At 34.8% G+C, this 22,816-nt stretch overlaps 1 protein-coding gene across 1 annotated transcript in view; it reads right to left on the reverse strand.

The window, feature by feature from the left end:
* Positions 1-22,816, reverse strand: part of LOC150107781 (guanine nucleotide-binding protein G(I)/G(S)/G(T) subunit beta-1) — a 139,462-nt gene that overhangs the window by 80,491 nt on the left and 36,155 nt on the right. The window contains exon 3 of the mRNA XM_090392045.1: positions 15,546-15,691. Within this exon, the coding sequence (XP_090248171.1) occupies positions 15,546-15,691 (146 nt within the window). The remainder of the gene's footprint in view (positions 1-15,545; positions 15,692-22,816) is intronic.

Consider the following 22,816-nt stretch of genomic DNA (forward strand, 5'->3'; position numbering starts at 1 on the left):
ACTTCTAATGGGACTATATTGATCAAGTACATATAATAAACAACTATGTTATACCAACTAGTTTCACTAACTAAGGCTGTTGGCATCTTCAAGGTACATAACTGATGTAAGGCACTAAAAAGTAAAAGGAACCAAGGACTAATCTTGCCCGTGATCTGGAAGACCCTTATTAGATCTCATAACTCACCAGAACTGAATTACAGTGTCAACTATAGAATGTTCCTAAATAACAACAAGTGAGATCATGCATGCTCTATGCATGTATTGTATGCACTCTGTTCTTTGTCTAATATAATTGGAATCGGTTGATTATAGTTTGCAACAGTTTTTTACTTTTTAGTGCCTCACATCAGTTATGTACCCTGAAGATGCCAACAGCCTTAGTTGGTGAAACTAGTTGTTTATTATATGTACTTGATCAATATAGTCCCATTAGAAGTAATTCCATATGTCAACTCTTTTACTACTGTCCTCTTTATTTATTGACCATGCTGCAATCAAATACAGTACCTATTAAATAACTATGTGTTAAGTAATTTCAAGTGACAACAACTGTTAGATTTTTATATAAAAATATTCCTTACTTTGGATGTTCATGTTGTATTCATTTCATAGTATGCCTTTATACCATGAACTCCTCCATCTTTTAATTTTTAACTTTATATTTTAATTGTCCTTTTTATGCTTTTATGAAATAAAAGAAAAAATCCTCTTTGCCTTTTATTTTTTCTGAAGGGAATATGCAGTTTCTTTTATCCGTAATTAATGTTTGGAAATCCAGTTTCCGCTGCTATCCATTAATAATAGGTGAGCTCCTGAATAACGATTATAAGGGCATCAAGTAAGACTATGACACATAACTTCCACCATCTTGTGATCCTAAATCCTAACCATGCTTTATTCATTCTGATTTATTATTATGACACCTCCAGGGAGTTCAAAGACTCACCGAGGGATGTGCGCCAACAGCATCAAACGACTGATCTCCTTCCAATACTAACCGCGTTCAAACTTGCTTAACTTTTTGCATGAGCCATTAGTAGCAGAGGCTCTGTTGTCATGTTTAACATAATGCATATATGTACTTTCAAAGGTGAGGTCTGTGCAAATGCTGCAAGAGTGACAATATGAACTGCTAAGTTTGAATAGTTAAAAGCACCAGTTCTTATGCGAGTTCTGAGCTGGAGGCTGCAGAACAAGGTATATGATGGAGTTGACAAAGCACTCAATCAGCCTACTTTTTACTCATATTGTTCAGCGATCCTCGTGGAGTATTTAAAGTTATTTGGTGAAATGCAAATTTCTGAAAAAGACCATACAAATGTCAAGAACTATGTGATACTTAGGTCTGCACAAATAGTGCATTTTCCAAACATGTTCTGTACCCACGAGCCTTACAACGAGTGACAACACCGCATGGAAACTCATCATGTAAACTAGAGAAAATGCAAATGGTTAAGAAGCTAGCAACATGAATAAGAGGGCAGGTGATGGACAGATATCAAAGATTAGCATGTGGCGGAAGAAAATCTAGGAGAAGGAAAATAACCAGTGGGTGTGTGTGTGTGCATGCATGCGCTTCAAATGTTGCTATTTAATTTGTACACTAATGTCTAAAACCTAAGGACAAACACTATTTCTGCAAATTACAACTGCTACTTCAGATGAATCGGCTTGTGGCAACTTATGCAGGATTTCAAGTAAAAAGCAGGCACACATTCATATTTTCAAATCACGCACAAAGGGGTTATGTGGTAGCACTCAACAGGATAAAAGGCTGCACTAAGTAAATTGTGTTTGAAGGAAGCTCTTTTCGTGAAGGAGTACAATTACAAATTTGGTTGTTTTGTAATGTCTCAAAGACATTACATGAAATCTAGATGATTTCATGTGGGGAAGAATTATTGGAAAGCTTAAAGGCCCAGAATTACTGTTATTGGCAGAGAGATTGAAATCTTACATAGTGTTGTATCCAGACTCTAGCATTTCAAACCAATGGAATGTGCTCCAGAAATTTGCTAGGATGTTGCCCTCACTCTGCCACAGAGCAGTAAGACAGATTTTTGGTTATAACAGCAAAATGCAATCAACACACCACACCACAGCAGATCAGCTTGCTTGGCTCCATTCAAGCACAGGTATGCAGATATCTCAACAAACTATGGCAAGACATCTGCGACAAGTAGGCCTACATGCCCGAAGGCCTGTAGTCTGCATCCCTTTATTCACAGCTCATCACAGATCATGTTTTCAATGGTGTTGTATCCATAAAAATTGGACAAGACACCAATGGGCTAATGTACTCTTGACAGATGAGTCATTTTAGTCTTTCCTCTGATTATAGACAACACTTGATCTGGCATGAAAGTGGTACTGCTTATCATTGCGAGAATGTTCTTGAAATGGATAGATATGGCAGTGCTGGGGTCATGGCGTAGGAAGGTATTATGCTTAATGAATGTACTACTGAGCTACAAGTGCTGGAAAAAAAAGACTATGACTGATGAATGAAGTTCTTCAATGTCATGTTCGATTGTTCCATGGTGCTGTAGGCAAAGAATTCATTTTTATGGATGACAATGCCACACCATATCATACATGAGAAGTAGATACTTCTGGAGACTGAGGATATCAATTGAACTGAGCACCCAGCACACTCCCCAGATCTCAACCCCACAGAACATGATTGGGACGTAATAATGAGATGCATTGCTGCTTGAAATTCTCCTGCAAAAAACAAACAAGGCTGGGAAAGTTTGCCTCAAGAACTGCTGAATCATTTGGCGTTAAGCATGGAACGATGTTGAGAGCTGCATCGTAGTTCAGGGTGGACATATTCCATACTGAAATGTCTCTTTGCATAGTTTTCGGTAAGCATTGTACATTAATCCCTTAACTACATCCTTAGGAAATTTGTAACTTTTGCCAAAAATGTATTACAATTTCATTTGTACAAAATTTATAACACATTTTTTTGTATAATATATTTATTAGTATGCTAGTAATAATGTCCATGTTTGGCTGTAGTCATGAAAATTTTTTCATCTACAGGTAAAAATGTAGTTCATCCTTAGCATTTGGACACCAGTGTGCATCAATGATTTGAGAGGGAATGTTTGGTTATTTGCATATGATGCAAAACTGGGGAAGACTATAGTTTATAAAGATGATGTAATGATGCTATAGGATGATTTACAGTTGCAAGTTTAATGTGGCAAAGTGTAAGGGTGAGCAATTTATTACTTAAATGGAATGCAAGAAATTGAAAAAGTTAGGCATTTTGGAGGTTATGGTGAATAAGGCTTTGAAGTTCAGAGTATATTGTAAAATTGGGCATGATAGCTCAAATGATCACTTGGATATTGAAGAACACACTGATAAGAAGAGATAATTTACTATTCCTCTTTTTAAAGCTTGCTAATAGCTCCCTCTAGACCACTATGCACAGATTTGGTTGGCTGGGTTTCTTGGGGATGGGGAAGTGCTGGAGAGAAATCTAGAAGTGACCAAAATGGTCACTGTCTGTGGGTGTTTCTGAGAACTGGAGGTATATCAGTTACAAAAGTTTAACTGGTATGCAGAAAAAAACACATGATATGATAAAAACATAGAAAGTTACTATAGAGAGTTTTAAAGAAGTTGACTGGATTTATAGAGCAGATACTGAAGAAACAGATTCATTAGGTATAGGCATACCATGCTATTTGGTATAGGCACACCATTTATGCACATGTGGTACATGTGTATAAATGGTGGCATAGTGTGTAAACAGTCAAGACAGTGGGTTATAGAGTGGAGCGCCCTCCTTGTATAGTCTTCTTGGTAGGTGTCAATAAAAATAATAAATATCATAATTTTCTTTTGAAACTCATTAAAAAATTTCAGTCAAATTCACGTGACTGATTTTCCAAGATATGTGAAAATACTTTCATCATCATTGATGATGAAAGTATTTTCATCATCAATGATGAAAATACTTTCATCATCAATGATGAAAGTATTTTCATCATTGATGATGAAAGGCAGGGGTGTACAGGATATGATAGTACTACGTAAAAAAAATTAAATCATTACTAACCTCCTATCTACAATTTTCCTCCAAATCAGTCTGTTACTTGTCAAGACTCCAACATTATCAGATCTTATATTTCTATCGTCTAAGGCACTTTGTACCATATCAATCCACCTATATCATGGTCTTCCGCTGGGTCAATTTCCTGCCAACCTGGCAGAGAACACTTGTTTTGCTAATCTTTCTTCGTTCATTCTTTTTAAGAGACCATACCACCTGAGATTAGCTCTGCTAACACATTCCTGGATGTTGACAATGTCAAGTTCTTTCCTAATATCCTCGTTTTTAATATGATATTGCCATTGATGCCATCTGTTCACGCCTATAATCTTTCTCAGGACTCTAATATCTGCGGTCTCTAGTGTTTGGTCAAGTGTTTTACTTCTGACCCAGCTCTCAGATCCATAAGTTAAAACTGGTTTGAATACTGTCTTGTATACAGCTAATTTAGTGTTCTGACTAATTTCTTTCTTATTCCATATGAATTTATTCAATTGACTTCCTACCATGCCAGCTTTGCTGATTCTGTTGTCTATTTCTATATTTAATTTACAATCTTCAGTAAAAATCATGCCTAAGTAGCTGAAATGTTTCACTTGTTCCACAGGTTCTCCATTCACAACACAGTTGACATTTTCAATTGATTCTGCCTATTTTCATTGTCTTTGTCTTTTTATTGCTGACCTTCATACCATATCTATTACAACAGCAATTCAATTTAGTCAGAGAATCTTGCAGACTTGCAGCGGATTTATTTAGAAGTATAACATCATCTGCATAAAGCAAAGAGCTGACATTAACATCTCCAATTTTGATATCATGTTTAATACCACTTTCTTTCATAATGTGATGCGCATATAGATAATGAATAACTGAGAGGATAATGTATATCCTTGTCTCACACCAGATTTAACATTAAACTATCTTCCCATACTTCTTTCAATTCTAACTGCTGACTTACAACTCAAATAAAGACTAAGTGCTTGATATAATGCCCCATTGACACCATATAACTGTAGCATATTGAATAGCTTCTCTCTTGGCACCTTGTCATATGCCTTTTCCAAATCGACAAAACTTAAATACAGATCTCTGTTATATTCCCATGCTTTCTCGACTATTTGTTGTAAAGTGAAGATCTGATCCTGACAGCTTTTATTTGGCCTGTATCCAGCTTGTTCTTCACCAAGCTTTTCTTCCACAATTCTTCTCAACCGTTTCTCAAGTATACTTGCATAGATCTTGTCAGGAACACTCAGTAGGGAAATACCTCTGTAATTCTCACATTCAGTTTTATTTCCCTTTTTATATATGGGTACTATGAGAGCTCTACTCCAATCATCAGGAATTCGTCCCTCTGTCCAGGTTTTCTGAACTATGCAGTGCAGCCACTGTAAGACTCTTATACTACCATACTTCAGCATTTCTGGTCGAATATCATCTACTCCTGCTGCCTTTCCACATTTCAAGCCTTTGATGGCTTTTTCTACTTCAAGTATGGATATGTATTCCTGACTGCATGCCTGGTCAGTGTTTTTTATCACTGTGCTGTCATCACTGCTTGTTTCATTTAGCAGTTTTTCAAAGTAATTACTCCATACTTCAAGGATATCTTTTTCTCCTGTTTTCATGTCACCTTTATCATCTCTAACTCCTTTTACAGCACTCTTTCCTCCATTCCTAAGCTTCTTCAACAACCTCCAGAATATTTTGCCACCTTCTTGATATTTATTTTCTATATTCTTGCCTAAGTCCTCCCATGACTTTTGTTTAGCTAGTTTTACACACTGTTTAGCTTTCTTACATTTGTCTCTGTATTCTGTAAGAGTAAAAGCTGGCTTATTTGCCAGGAACTTTTGATATGCTTTCTTCTTTTCCTTCACTGCCTCTTTAACTTCCTGTGTCCACCAGGGAGTTCCGATTTTTTTTTTATCCTTGCAGACCACTTCACCACATGCTTCTCTGGCAGAATCAATCAATGTTTTCTTCAGAGTTTGCCATTGAATCTCCAAAGTTTGATTCCTGTCCTCAAACTCTTTCATTTTTCCTTCAATAATCTTTGTGTATTTTAGTCTACAGTTCACATCTGAGAGCTGATCAACTTTTATTCGCTTCAAAACTTCCTTACATGTTATTCTTTTCAATATGAAATTCAATTTTATCCTGCTCAAGACTAAATAGTGATCACTTCCAATTTCAAATCCTCTGTACACTCTGGTGTCCTGCACCAGGGAGAAAACATCACTATCAACAATAACATAGTCAATGAGACTTTTCTTATTCCTTGCCTCTTCTCTCCATGTGAATTTGTGCACATTTTTATGTTGGAACATGGCGTTAGTAATAACCAGTCCATGTCCTGAGCAGAAATCCAACAGGTATTTGCCATTATTATTAACTTTGCTCTTTTCTCCAAATTTTCCCAAAATATTTTTGTATGTCTCACAATCATTTCCTACTCTGCTATTTAGATCCCCAACAAGGACCAACTTTTCCTTTTTCATTGTGTCAGTTTCTTTTTCTAAAGCCTCAAAAAATTCCTCCACTTCTACCTCCTTAGTAGAACCTTCTGTGGGACCATAGGCACAAATAAGTCTCATTGTCCAGTTCCCCATTCTCATATTTGTCCACGTTACTCTACTTGAGACTGACTGCCATTCAAGAAGATTAGCCTCGTATTTTGTGTTGAATACTATGGCTACTCCTTCTTTTCCTTGATTGTCATTGCCTGAATATAACATTTTGTATTTATTGCTCAAAAAGATCTCACCAGTTTTTGTCTTTTTTGTTTCAGTCACCCCTATTATGTCGATCTGGTACTTATCTAATTCCTCAGCTAGCTCCATTTCTTCGCCATTCAGGCTTCTTATGTTGGTAGTACCGATCTTTAACTCTGGTGATGCTAAGTTGGAGTTTGTTTTCAGATTTGTTCCAGTAGCTCACTTTTCGCTGTTCGCCCTGGTTCCCTGGCGAAAACAACGGGGGCCTTGTTTAACCGGGCGACGCCCCAGCCGGCATGAAATTTTGTCATGTTGTATCATCATTTTTTATTTTGATTTAACCAATAAGAATACAATTTGGTCGGCTAAATCCCAAATTGCCAGCCCATCCTCATTCGTTCAGTATCCAAGTAGATACCTAACAGGGTGCACCACGAGAAGGTGAGGATTGGACATTAGGTCAGAAGCCCTGGTCGGTTCTCTGCATTCCTTTAAAGGTTATGTGGAGGTCTCCTCTCAGTTATACAGCTTTGACCCTTAAGCACCACTGAAAATACTTTTTCCAGCTCAAATGTGTGAAATTTGATATTACAGACAAGTATATATCTCATTATACCTGATCTGTGAAGCACCTTAGAAAGACTTTCTAATAGCACAAGGGGATTAGAATGCAAAAATTAGGGTAGATATAGAAAGGAATTTTCTCCCCTTTGTTAGCCCTTTTGGATTAGGAGAAACAAATGACAGGGCTGTATGAAACTGATAGAATTTACTTTGAAGACTGATCTAACCATAACTAATACACTTTTCCCATATAAAAGGTCATGGAAATGGAATTGGATCTTCCCAGATGGAAAAACTTCGTATCTAATTGATTATATACTCATAAAAACTAAATATAAAACCTGTACAAATTCAGCAAGAACTAGATCTTTCCTGGGTGCTGACACCAGAAGTGACCATAATTTAGTTATAGTAACATTTATGTTGAAATTGGGATTTAGATCAAAGAGAAAAATAAGAAGACAAAACTTTAACCTTACACAAGTCAAATCAAATACCACTAAAAAATTATTTAAAATTAGATTACTTAAGAAATATTATAGCTTGGTGGGGCCCCATAGAGGGGTGTCTAACTAGGTCTAGTCCTATCCATGGGATTCACTTAGTTTAGTGCTGTGTGTGTGTGCATGCATGCATGTGTATGTCCCTATCAATATCTCTGTGACTGAGATGAAATACTGGAAGAATTAAATACTATTTTTACTCCTTTCCTAGTGCCATTTCACTTCATTAAACTTTTAACATGAACCTATGAGGAATATTTCCTGATATCTACTCTACAGTCCTTTGTGGACTATGGGATGAAGAAGATGTGTGAAGCACCGAATCTCCAAGATGTAACACCATAGAATAGATATTAGTTAGAACATACACTTAATGTATTTTTGTCCTTTCGAACTTTTAGTGAATAACCATAATTTTATGAATTGGTAGAAACTGTTTACCTTGGATACAATACGCACTTGAGGAAAAAAAACGAATGCATCTAAAACGTTTACAGACTTTAATGATGTGAATTTTCTTTCTTTCTTTTAAGGTTACACAGTGGTCGACATTCATAGTGAAGAACTTATGGAGACAAAAAACAATTGTTGGAGTAATTGCTTAACTTATAATTAAGAAAATAATACACAAAGTTTCGACCTCTGTATTGAGGTCATCAACAGGAACACATATGTACAGAACACAAGCTACATGACACTGCAAATAAGTAAAATAAACCTAAATGCTTTCTTAATTGTTTATCCTAGCCTCATCTCTGGCAAAAAAATAAATAAATAAATAAAATAATAATAATAGTAATAAAATAAAACTATTACTAAATAAAATATATATAAAATTAAAAATTAATTCACAAAAAAAAAATAAACTTTTATACAATCAGTATAATAATATACAGATGGGTGAAAAAAAAAAATATATATATATATAGTGGAACTACATGAAACTATTTCTGTAGTCCTCTCATATTAAAGTTTTCTTCTGTTTGGCATTGTTCTGGATGCCATATGGGTTGAAGATGGTTCCTCCAGATTAGTGAATAACCATAATTTTACGAATTGGTAGAAATTCTTGCAATTATTAATCCATCATTCTTGTTTATATTTGGATGATGTTTCAGCATCTCACAGGCTTCTTTGAACTTTCTTTCAAACCAAGTTTTGGTGTGGTGTAAGGGAATGGTACCTTTCCAGTTGATTCTGTGACATGTTTGAAGTACATGGTCTGTCAAGCCTGTTTTACCATAGTGGAGTAATTTAATGTGACACTTATGTTCATCTTTTCTTATTGGGAGGTGTGCCCTGTTTCCTCTATGTAGGGTAGATTGCAAGTGCACTGAATTTTGTAAACCCCTGGGAGAATCTTTGGATGAGCTTAGTAAATTTCTTAATTTTGCAGGAGGTTTGAAGGTTGCCTTAATATTGTATTTATGTAGTGTTCTATTTTTTTCCAATTTACCCCTAATGTATGGTATAGTTATGGTATTCTTGTAATCTTTTTTTGCTTTTAATGGTATTTTTGGTATTAGTAACCATTTTTATTGTAATCATTTTTTTTTTTAAATAAATGTTTGGTAATAATTTCATATTCTTTATTCAATGCCTGCTCATTGGAGCAAACTGTTAGGGCTCTATATTTGAAGGTGCTAATGACCCATAGTTTTTGTGTTGGATGAGGTATGAATTTTTATGTATGTACTGGTCTGTGTGTGTAGGTTTGCAGCAGACCGTGAAGGAAAGGCAGCCTAAGGGAAGATGCGTGACAAGTGTGTCTAGAAAAGGAAGAGAGTTATTGTTTTCAATCTCGATGGTAAATTGGATATGTTTGTGTTGTTTGTTCAGGTGGCTTGGGAATTTATTAAAAGTTTCACGGCCATGAAGCCAAATTGCAAAAATATCATCAGCATATCTGAGGGGAAAGGGATGACCCATGGCCGTACTTTCTTTTTGTAGGTAAAAATTATTTTGCCACACGAAATACCCAGAGCAAAGAATGTGGGTTGTGATATTGGGCAGAAATATGTTCTGTATATTGATTTCTTGCTTTCTTGTTGTTTCAGTCTTTGGAAATTCACTATTAGTTTTTCTTTGTTTTTAAATAACATGTACTTTGCAGGGTCTTCTGTATTCAGAAATTAGTCACAAAAGGACAGTTACGTTCTTTTGACTAATAAATCTTTGTTGTTGAGTGTGATGTTTCTAATTTTGCTTATGTAGGAGGGGGAATGACCTACCAACTTCTTGAGTGTAGCTGCTAGTTTCTTGGCTAAGTGATAACTGAGGCCTGTCAATTCCTTCAACTATCAGTTGTAGTGATATGTTTGTTTTGTGCATTTTAGGCAGGCCATAAATTCTGGGAGAGTATGCATAATGTGGGATTAGCATTTTAATTGTTTCCTCTGACCACATGTTGTAGTGATATGTTTGTTTTGTGCATTTTAGGCAGGCCATAAATTCTGGGAGAGTATGCATAATGTGGGATTAGCATTTTAATTGTTTCCTCTGACCACATGATCACTGACGTGATTAATTCTGTTATTTTCTTTTTGATGTGGCTTGTAGGGTTGTAGTTAACCATTTGGCACGTGTTGTAGAATTAGACCAATTCTGCAAAAAGGCTTAAACTACACTATCACACCAAGGTCAGTAAAGAAACTAGATTTCATTTACCACATTGAAAGAGATCTAAAATCCCTCCCTTCCAATATAGCCAATAAAATGCAGATGGAAACATTCTACATACTAAATTCCAAGAAATTTCTTTAAGAAACCAAGACATTTTTATTATTATTACCAAAACAGATAAAGGCAATGCTACCATCATCCTTGATCGGACAAAATACATTGAAAAAATGAACTATCAGTTGTAGTGATGTGTTTGTTTTGTGCATTTTAGGCAGGCCATAAATTCTGGGAGAGTGTGCTAGCATTTTAATTGTTTCTTCTGACCACATGATCACTGACTTGATTAATTCTGTTATTTTCTTTTTGATGTGGCTTGTAGGGTTGTAGTTAACCATTTGGCACGTGTTGTGGTCAATACCAATTAGTTCATTTTTTCAATGTATTTTGTCTGATCAAGGATGATGGTGGCATTGCCTTTATCTGTTTTGGTAATAATAATAAAAATGTCTTGGTTTCTTAAAGCAATTTCTTGGAATTTAGTATGTAGAATGTTTCCATCCACATTTTATTGGCTATATTGGAAGGGAGGGATTTTAGATCTCTTTCAATGTGGTAAATGAAGTCTAGTTTCTTTACTAACCTTGGTGTGATAGTGTAGTTTAAGCCTTTTTGCAGAAGCGATAGTTTTCTTTCGTTAAAGTTGTAGCTAGATGTGTTGATAACTTGGCCATGGTCCATTGGTCGTACTTTACTTCATTTGTCTGTGACTGGCTGTTCCTCTGGACATGGCATCCAGATTGTCTGTTGCATTCTTGTTGTTTCAGTCTTTGGAACTTCGCTTAGTTTTTCTTTGTTTTTAAATAACATATACTTTGTAGAGTTGTCTGTGATCCTCTCCAGAATATCCCAAATATCAGGATTTATGTAGCTTGATAGCTCTAATTTTAGTCCTTGAACGCTGTTTTGGGTAATTGCTAAATTTTTGCAGGTCTCATGGATTTGTTCTCTCAATATAGCTTTTTCCATATGGGCATAAATATGGAGTACTTTGGCATTATATAACTGCATTAAACTTAAAAGGAAGTAAACTTCTTTTTAAGTTTAATGCAGTTATGTATCAAGTTGTTGTCTGTATATCATTTTAGAAATTATTAATTAACATGGAAATTCTACATTCCTTGTGAATCAACTTTCCACGGATTATGACAATTCTTAATATGAGAGGACTATAGAAATAGTTTAATGTAGTTCCACTATAATTTTTTTTTACAATCATCTGTATATTATTATACTGATATGCATAAAAAGTGTATTTTATTTTGTAAATTAATGTTTAATTTTGTATATATTTTATTTATTATTATTTTTTTTTTTTTGCCAGAGGTCAGGCTAAGGTAAACAATTAACAAAGCATTTATGTTCATCTTACTTTTGCGTAGTGTCGTGTAGCTTGTGTCCTGTACACGTGTTTCTGATGATGATCTCAATGCAGAGGTCGAAATTCTGTATAATTTTCTTAATTATAAGTAAAGTAATTACTCTAATTACTCCAACATGTGTGTTTTTGTTTCCATAAGTTCTTTGCTGTGAATGAATAACGTGAATGTGAAACTCTGTATCATTGAACAAGCTGAAGAGGTGAACATGTAGCTCTTTTGCATGTTAAATACCAATTATTTAACATTTAAAAGTTTATTTATTTATTCAAATGCAATGGATAGTTGTGCCAACTTTATTGTTTTGTTAGCAAGTTTCCAAAAATATTCACTTAAATTTTTATTATATTTTGTGCTTTATTTTTTAGTCGAATCCCACATTCTTGAAAAGCAAAGGTCATGAACATTATTATTTCACATATTCTTTAGTAAATCACCATCATTATAATAGCTTTGAATATCATGATGCTATTTACGGTAATATATCTGCAATAACTGTTTTTTTTTTTAATGCATATCAAAAGACACACGTTAAAAAACATCTGTCGAATCCCATTTGACCGCAATTTAAAAATAAACTTTCAGTATTTAAATTAAGGGGATATTAAATCCCACATTGTTTTAAAACCGAATAAGAAACTCAAAGATTGGAATCAGAGAGTTTCTTGCCGAATATAGCATAGTAAACTATAAAGTATCGGCGATCACTAAGCGTCCGCTAAATGCAAGTGGCCCAGCACGTAGTGCAATACCGGAAATCTCGCAGCAAAGTCGGTAAAGTTCTGATCACTATTCTTAGGTATTTACCATAATGTAAAAACACATTTCCTAGGAAATGTATGCTGTTATTACATTATGGTGGTGAGGTCACTACCCAGACCGGTTTCAGCCTTTTTTGAGGCTTCATCAGTGAGTAGCTAGACCGAGTTAATACCAAAGTGTATAGCGAAAAGAACTTTATACTCTGCTATATGAGTTTCCGAACAGGTGCAACCATTAAGTTACTTAAATATAAAGAGCTAATAAGCTTCATTTCGGCAACAAAAACATTATTTAAATTAAGGGGATATTAAATCCCACATTGTTTTAAAACCGAATAAGAAACTCAAAGATTGGAATCAGAGAGTTTCTTGCCGAATATAGTATAGTAAACTATAAAGTATCGGCGATCACTAAGCGTCCGCTAAATGCAAGTGGCCCAGCACGTAGTGCAATACCGGAAATCTCGCAGCAAAGTCGGTAAAGTTCTGATCACTATTCTTAGGTATTTACCATAATGTAAAAACACATTTCCTAGGAAATGTATGCTGTTATTACATTATGGTGGTGAGGTCACTACCCAGACCGGTTTCAGCCTTTTTTGAGGCTTCATCAGTGAGTAGCTAGACCGAGTTAATACCAAAGTGTATAGCGAAAAGAACTTTATACTCTGCTATATGAGTTTCCGAACAGGTGCAACCATTAAGTTACTTAAATATAAAGAGCTAATAAGCTTCATTTCGGCAACAAAAACATTATTTAAATTAAGGGGATATTAAATCCCACATTGTTTTAAAACCGAATAAGAAACTCAAAGATTGGAATCAGAGAGTTTCTTGCCGAATATAGTATAGTAAACTATAAAGTATCGGCGATCACTAAGCGTCCGCTAAATGCAAGTGGCCCAGCACGTAGTGCAATACCGGAAATCTCGCAGCAAAGTCGGTAAAGTTCTGATCACTATTCTTAGGTATTTACCATAATGTAAAAACACATTTCCTAGGAAATGTATGCTGTTATTACATTATGGTGGTGAGGTCACTACCCAGACCGGTTTCAGCCTTTTTTGAGGCTTCATCAGTGAGTAGCTAGACCGAGTTAATACCAAAGTGTATAGCGAAAAGAACTTTATACTCTGCTATATGAGTTTCCGAACAGGTGCAACCATTAAGTTACTTAAATATAAAGAGCTAATAAGCTTCATTTCGGCAACAAAAACATTATTTAAATTAAGGGGATATTAAATCCCACATTGTTTTAAAACCGAATAAGAAACTCAAAGATTGGAATCAGAGAGTTTCTTGCCGAATATAGTATAGTAAACTATAAAGTAGTGATGAAGCCTCAAAAAAGGCTGAAACCGGTCTGGGTAGTGACCTCACCACCATAATGTAATAACAGCATACATTTCCTAGGAAATGTGTTTTTACATTATGGTAAATACCTAAGAATAGTGATCAGAACTTTACCGACTTTGCTGCGAGATTTCCGGTATTGCACTACGTGCTGGGCCACTTGCATTTAGCGGACGCTTAGTGATCGCCGATACTTTATAGTTTACTATACTATATTCGGCAAGAAACTCTCTGATTCCAATCTTTGAGTTTCTTATTCGGTTTTAAAACAATGTGGGATTTAATATCCCCTTAATTTAAATAATGTTTTTGTTGCCGAAATGAAGCTTATTAGCTCTTTATATTTAAGTAACTTAATGGTTGCACCTGTTCGGAAACTCATATAGCAGAGTATAAAGTTCTTTTCGCTATACACTTTGGTATTAACTCGGTCTAGCTACTCACTGATGAAGCCTCAAAAAAGGCTGAAACCGGTCTGGGTAGTGACCTCACCACCATAATGTAATAACAGCATACATTTCCTAGGAAATGTGTTTTTACATTATGGTAAATACCTAAGAATAGTGATCAGAACTTTACCGACTTTGCTGCGAGATTTCCGGTATTGCACTACGTGCTGGGCCACTTGCATTTAGCGGACGCTTAGTGATCGCCGATACTTTATAGTTTACTATACTATATTCGGCAAGAAACTCTCTGATTCCAATCTTTGAGTTTCTTATTCGGTTTTAAAACAATGTGGGATTTAATATCCCCTTAATTTAAATAATATTTTTGTTGCCGAAATGAAGCTTATTAGCTCTTTATATTTAAGTAAACTTTCAGTGATTCACTGAAATCACTGTCATTTTACATGCTCACAAAAATGGAAAAGTGATTCTTGTTCCAAACCCCATTGACTGGCCAAAGCAATGCTTACATGTGTGCACAAAACCATTCATTTGTTTCATTTGTGCTCTGAAGATGCTGGTTAGAAATTCAGCAACATGCTGCATCTAAATAAATCTTATTTTGTGAATTGTGAATTATACTACAAAATATCAAAATACTTTGCTGCCAATTGGTCTTATGTGATAGATGGTTGCTCATTATATATATATATATATATATATATATATATATATATATATATATATATATATATATATATATATATATATTATTGGCAGCAATCAAAATAAACTGAATGCACAATTTTTTGTTCTTAAATGTGCATTTCCAAGTGGCATCAACTAGCTGATCAATTCTACAGAGAAAGACGTAAACTTGTCATAATGGAAGTAGTTCCTATGTTTTTTCTAGAATTCTAATACTTAAAAATGTATGAACACACACTTAAACTGGATCAGGAATAATGGAAAGACTAAAGAAACCTTGAAATTTAAACAGTAGTAATAATATCATCATAATAATATATTATTATCAAAACTGCACAAGAAATAATTTCAATCAACATGCAATTAATAAGTCACTAAATTTGACTTTACTGATAATAAAATGATTTCAAAGCTCACCGGGAATCTGAACCCCAATGCATGGCATAAATCTTTGCTAAATGTCCTCGTAATGTTCGTCGTGTTCGCATTTGGATACGACCAACAGGATCCATGTTTGCAGTGGCCTGAACCAAAGTGGTGTCACAAGCTGCTTTACGTGCATCCTGTTAAGAAGAATTTTCTGATACATATATATGCAAAATGACATTATTAATATCTTGAAAATGAAGAATAAAATTTGCAACAACATCATATTCTATGTTAGATGTACAGATCATGGGGTCAACATCTAAAATACCCCACCTCCCTTCTTTTGGAAGGGGAGGAGGGAGGGGGGGGAGAGAGACATCCATACTGTATCTGTATGTACATATTCAAATTCTTCAGTCAAGGGAACTAATATTCCATCAATCATTCGCATGAGCATGCCTACAGTTATACCTAACACAATCATATTGCACAGGCTGCTTGACTTTAGGCAGTTTCTACAAAGTAGGAAAATACACTACAAATAATCTTTCATAAAGAAACTGACATTAAACAGAACTAGCTGAAAAAAACTTTTCTACTGCATCGAATACTATCATGTGATACCACCACAACTGACACCAAAAAAGGCAAGTTTGAAATGGTTGTGAAATTACATTCACCATCCAATATCATAATCATACTTCTGATTTTAATATTTTACTGCATAATATACTTTCTTACTAAAATAATCTTTCCTCCAGATTACTGTTATTTGTTAGGAATATTGCAAGATTTTACATTTTGAGTATTCTAAAGTATTTGTAACTGCATTAATCTGCCTAGATCTTGGCAGACCAGGCATCAAACAAGTGTTCTGCTAATCTTTCTGTTTTCATTCTATTTAAATGACCATACTGAATTAGTCTGCTTGCACATTCTTGAATTCTAACAACCAAGTTCCAATATAATTCTACCATTGGTGCCATTTCTTCATACTGTAAATTTTTTTTTCTCTGTGTTCTAGTGTTTAATTAGTGTTTTACTTCTACTCCAACTCTCACATCCACAAGTTAAAACTAATTTGAACACTGTCTTATATGCTACTAGTTCAGTGTTTTGGTTAACTTCTTTCTCATTCAATACAAATTTATTCAGATGGCTCCCTACCATACTAGCTTTGCCAATTCTGTAGTCTATATTTAATTTGCCACCTTTCCTTAAAATTATACCTAAATAGCTGATATAATTTTTTTGTTGTATAGGTTCTCCAGTGAGAATATAAGCTGAGGTTTGCTTATATTTAGTCTTTTTATTCCTGATTTTCATACCAAATTTGCAACAGAAGTTATTCAATTTAGTTCAAGAATCCTGAAGACTTTAACTGGATTTGTTTAAGATTGCAATTTTAGAATATTGTAATCTCATTGTAAGATTAAGACTGTAAGATTAAGATTGCAATAAAATAGAGAGCCGAAAGGCTTCATTTCGGCAATGCAAAATCATATATATCAAGTGGATGTTAAATCCAGCATTATTTCAAACCGAATACAGAAACTGAAAGTTTTGTACGAAATTTGACCAGAGAGCTTACAGGAATCCACTCGCTGGCATTTACGAGTTACCCTAGCACAGACCTTATAGAAAACATGATCGCTTGCCCAAGCATTCATTTATCTGGCCTTCTATTGGTCTATTTTGATAAAGTTTCACTGGCCAGCTGTTTTGAACTGTTAGTTTTCCTCAGAGACCAGGCAGAAACCTTAAGAGAGCAAAAACTCTCGTTTGGTACTAAGGAACTCTAAGTGTCGGAGAGGTGCATTTTTTGTAAGCGAACTCTCGGTGGGTGCGTAAAGTATTTACCAAAATAAAGAGCCAAAAGGCTTCATTTCAGTGATTCAAAATTATATAAATCAAGTGGATATTAAATCCAGCATTATTTCAAAGCCGAATGCTTGGGCAAGAGATCATGTTTTCTATAGGGTCCATGCTAGGGCCACTCGTAAATGCCAGCGAGTGTATTCCCGTAAGTGCTCTGGTCAAATTTCGTATGAAACTTTCATAGTTTTTGCATTTGGCTTTGAAATAATGCTGGATTTAATATCCACTTAATTTATATAAAGTAAAGAACAGAGATCAACATATCCAATTTTGATATGAAGATTAATGCCACTTTCATTTATAATATGATCTACATAGATGATGAATAAAAGTGAAGGTAGTGTGCTTTTACAGGAAGATGGTTTGATATGTGGGATGTTTGAATTTAAAGTATCCCTATTCAGAGCAATATGTAGAGAGAACAAGTACACAAAATACCCTCATACTTGGTGGATACCCTAACCAGATCACAGGGAAGAGATTTTGATATAAAAGAGAGAGTTCAAAAATGACTGATAGGGGAAATATGGCCCTGTGAGCAGAAGAAAATTCCATTAATGTGAAATGGATGATATGTGATTGTGAAATGATTCAGAGTCAATGACAAACGAAGTTATTTGATGTTTATTTTGCTCATTTCATAAAATAATATGGTACAAAAAACATTACATAAAGTTTGACATGCTGCAAGGAGTTGTCAAGAAGGTACAAATGATCAATGGAGGTGATGTTCAATTTGTTGGCCTTTGTGCAGAATCCATAGCTGATACTGCCACACAGCAGTATCACTCTACAGCAAAATGCAACTGATCTGTCAAAAGATTTCACACATAATGTGCGATTTTGTCTTTCAAATCTGCGAGGCGAAGAACTTTGCCCCAGTACTCTACTTTTTGAGGTAACCCCAAAGTCAAAAGTTACATGGGTTAAGTTCTGTTGAATGCAGTAGCCATTTCATAGAAAAGAGTCAGTCTTGCCCCTTTGTTTATACTGCCTTATGGCTCAAATGGGTATGCAAAATTCACTATCTCATGTGGTAAAATATAGTGCTTACAGCATCATTAGTTTCCCCTACTGGTAATTTTTGAACTAATTTTTTTATATTGTCAAAAGTTCTTCCCCATGATCTGGTGAGCATACAAGTTTGAGAGTATTTCATCTATTAGTTGCTCTCTACAGATTGCTCTGAATAAGGGTACTTTAATTTGAAACAGCCTGTACTTACAACATAAATAAAGACTGCTCTGTGTAATGAGCTGTTTATCTCATAGAACTATAACTTCTGCAGCTTTTCTCTTTCAGATTTGTAAATCATTCTTATATCCCCATGATTTGTTAACTATGCCTTAAAGTGAAAATCTGATCCTGATAACTCCTGTGAATTCACATCCACAGGGATGATTAACATCTTAGGGAGGGGGGGGGGGGGATTAGAGAATATTACCAGTAACCAAGAGAAATTTTACAGTATGCATCACTAACCCAATATAATACTATGCACTGTTGAGCATTAGAGAAGTATTCCTTACAAACGGTTTATGTGTAGGCATATAAAAATGCAATCCAGTAATTATGTGGATGATTAAATGATAAAATAATGAAATGTGACTGCATTATTTTTGGAACAGTTGTAGTTACAATGCAATTCACAAGACATCCATGAAAGTCCCAACTACTCTTAAGCAATGCAATTTAAAAATGATACAAACCAAGCAAACAAATCATAACACACTGAATCACAAGAAGTATCGCATTCAGAAAAAAAACATCATTAAGTATGAAAACTAAAATGCCCTTACAAGAGCCCTTACTTTTTTTTTACTATGATTACAGTTATATTTCAATTTACAGGAACTCCATCCAGGAAGGATGCAGCCAATATTAAATCCAGGAGCAAATCAAAAAATCGAAGCAGCAGCCCTAATTTGGGTCACACAATGATTATTTGCAATATGGAAGAAATCATATTAAGTAGATGCAGAACATGACTGACTAGACAAGACAGGTCTGTCAGCACATCATGCTAAGAAATAATACATTTAGGATTCAGCCATTTCCTTCTTACTGCATAGATGATAAAGAAGTTAGTAAATAAAAATTTTCAGATCTCTAAAATCATATTAAAGTTACTTCAGCACAATGCCATCACCACTTTGCCTAGTCTGGTAATGTAGATAGCATTAGCTGGTTTGGGAGTTACTGCACTATTTCCTATACTGGTGGTCAGATTACCATCAAGAACCATTGAAATGTACTTTTAAAATGATTATTTGGTCCTTTTCATTAAAATTGATATATAATATGGATTTATTGGACCATGGTTTTGATAAACATTTATACATAATCGTCAACTAGTTTCACCAGCTGTATCTGTCTGGCTTTGTCAAGATGAGAAAGGTTATACTAATATTAAATGCAAAAACAAAAGAATGTAGTAACAACTTAAAAAAGAGTTAAACAAATTGGAGAGCATGCGTGACATCAAACGCATAAAACGTGAAGACTTAGTCATTGTTATTAAGTCGTGTTTTATAATTTTTTGTTTAATTTAGTTCTGCTAAACTTAATGAATTTAATAGATTTTTCCAAATGTCTTTAATATTATTCCCTGATTTCTATTGAGCTTATTTCCTATCTGTAGGACTATTGCAGCTTCTTTAAAGGTTCTACATCTGTAATCTCTTTTCTAAATCACTTAGGGAATTGAACAACGTAGATCCAAATATAAATTAAATTATACTTTAATAAATATTTCTGATATTTCGGCAACGTCACGTTGCCATTTTCAAAAGGAACTTACAAAAAAGGCACACATGCACGCAGGCACTACAACACAGTAACTGAGAATGAAAATATGAAGCTATCGTTCTCCTAGAAGTCCTGATGGTGCCCTCTAGCGGGCTAAGAATAGAATCATATTAAAGAATATTAAAGGATCTTCAATTCCACCAATTCCTTCAAAATAGCCACTCAAAAAACTCACTAAATAAAATACTCTTCTCTGAGAAACCAACTAATATGAATGCAAAAACAGATTATAAAAGCACCATATTTCATTACCCTATATTGGAACATATAGAGCATATCTTAAAAAGAAGTCAATATTAGAACTGCTTTTAAAGGTCTTCACACCTTACAGAATTTTCTACATTCATCAAAAGATAGCATTCCTTTTGGACAAGATTCTATGAATCTGCAGCAAAACTTACGTTGAACAGACTGGAAAAAGCCTGGAGATTCTTAAGAAGGAACACCAAGGTGACACTGATTATAAAATGATGGATAAAAGGAGTCTTGATGCAAACATTTTCTCAGAAAATCATAAAATGGACTGGTCCTCTGCCTCAATGCCATATCTAGCACACAGACAATCTCTTAAGAACATTTTAAGGATTTTCAAGGTTATACCATTGCATGGTATCTTAAACAGGAACTAGGGACTCGTGTTTCACGGCATTTGGAAGTATTATGAAAACAGATGAAAACTCGTGGAAAAAACTTTATTTATTAACGTAAAATTTCTGCCTAAGTATCACAGGCATCATCAGTATAAGATCAAAGAATGGCAATTAAACAATAACAGACAATTGTAAAAAATGACACCTGAGTAGTTTTAATGTAAGATAACTTAAAATGGCAATAATTTCCTGATATATATATATATATATATAGATAGATAGATACAGTGCATTTTTTTCTGGAAAAACAGATGCCAGTACTCACCATGGAGATGTTATTATAGCAAATGCCACACTTTTAACATATCCTCCGATATACCCTTGTCGTCTCTAGATCACTTCTTGCTTTTGGTAACAACTGCAGAATGACGATCTCAGAGCAGCCATGAGTCCACATATTTGCTAGGGTTGAACTGAGTGAGAGGAGGTCCTACCGTCCTGATGAACATTAGTGGAGAAGTTGTCCGTACAAGCAGAAATGATCTAGATGAAGTTACTATAAGATTCATCTGAGAGGAACCCCTTTCACATTCACTGGAAGATATTGCAATTGTGCCCAAAGTGTGCTTTAGAGGAAGTAGTATGTCCAGAACTTTATTTTCTTGAAGATATTCACGGAAACCATGAACTGCTTCTCTTTCATTTAAGCAAAATTTGCGTGCTAACTTTTTAATTTCAGCTTCATCAAATGTCAGATGCTTCCCAGGATTTTCTGGACAATACTCAGAATCTAAAATCTTAGCACATTCAGGCAAATCAGCATCATCTCTCCTTCAAGCAGATGCTTTCCAACAGCTTCTTTCAGACTTTTAGAGAAAGCAGATGAACTTATTGCAGGACTGTCTTTCATTTTTGTGGAGCTCAATCCCTTTGAATTCTGACTTTGAAGAGAAATACTGTCGTACGGACCAGGATTTTCAATTCTTTCTTCAAAAAGTTGAACTGTATTCTTTATCATCCTGTCTGCTTTGTACAAGTCAATATTTCTCTCTTGTAAATCTAGACTTAGTTTCTTGGAGAGCATCACACATAAGGCCCAAATCAAGAACAAACTCGCATGATGTTATTTTTCTTAAAAGGCCCTCATAAAGAACGCGATCTGTTTTGCTTCTTCTGCTGTCTTCTTTTGCCTCCAGAAAGTGATGGACTATGGCTTCAAATCTTGCCACACTGCAGAAACAGTGTGAAAGCTAGATGCAACCCAGCGAGTGCTTAAAATTCTGCCAATTTTAAGAAGTTGAAGTTCTAGAGTCGTTGCACATTCCTGTAGTTCCCTAGCATTCTTAGGTGAAGCATGATAAGTCACATAAAATTTGTCCATGAAACTATTAAAGCGATTCACTTCCGCCACATTGTTCACTGTGTCACTAACAGACAATTCAAGGTGATGGCTAGCACAACGCCAGAAAATAACACTTGGAATCTTCTCTTGTGTTAGCCTCCTTAAACCATTACGCATGCACACCAAACAATACGGCTGCACCATCACAAGTTTCAGACAATAAATATTTCTTTAAGTAATCTTCAGATAATCCTAAACACTCAAGATGACTAATTAAAGAGTTTAGAATTCCTCTAGCAGTTACATCTGACAATTCGATCAAATCTAGGAAAAGACTCACAAGAGCCGAAAATTCAGGAAGAACTACAACAATCAATATTGTTGTGTTACTCACAGTTGTCGATTCATCAATAAGTAACAATATTTTGTTCTTGGAGTTCACTATATTGTCTATTAATATTTTTCTGATTTCATTTGTGATATGGCTCACAATGTTAATGTAAGCATTTGCAGAATGAAGAATATATCCCATGTCTAGCCATTAAGTTCCTGTAAATTTATTTCATCTTCAAAGTTGTTAAATGATTGATTTCTCCTCGCAACTTAGTAAACGGTTCGAAACACTTTTCTTGTTACGTCTTGATTATGAGACAAAGTATTTAGGGAAACTTTCTCTAATGTTTCATTTTTTGCTTCAAATT

This window comes from Typopeltis vanoorti, chromosome 4 (genome assembly GCF_054136105.1).
Source record: "Typopeltis vanoorti isolate ZY-2024b chromosome 4, IOZ_Tvanoo_1.0, whole genome shotgun sequence".
NCBI lineage: Eukaryota > Metazoa > Arthropoda > Arachnida > Uropygi > Thelyphonidae > Typopeltis > Typopeltis vanoorti.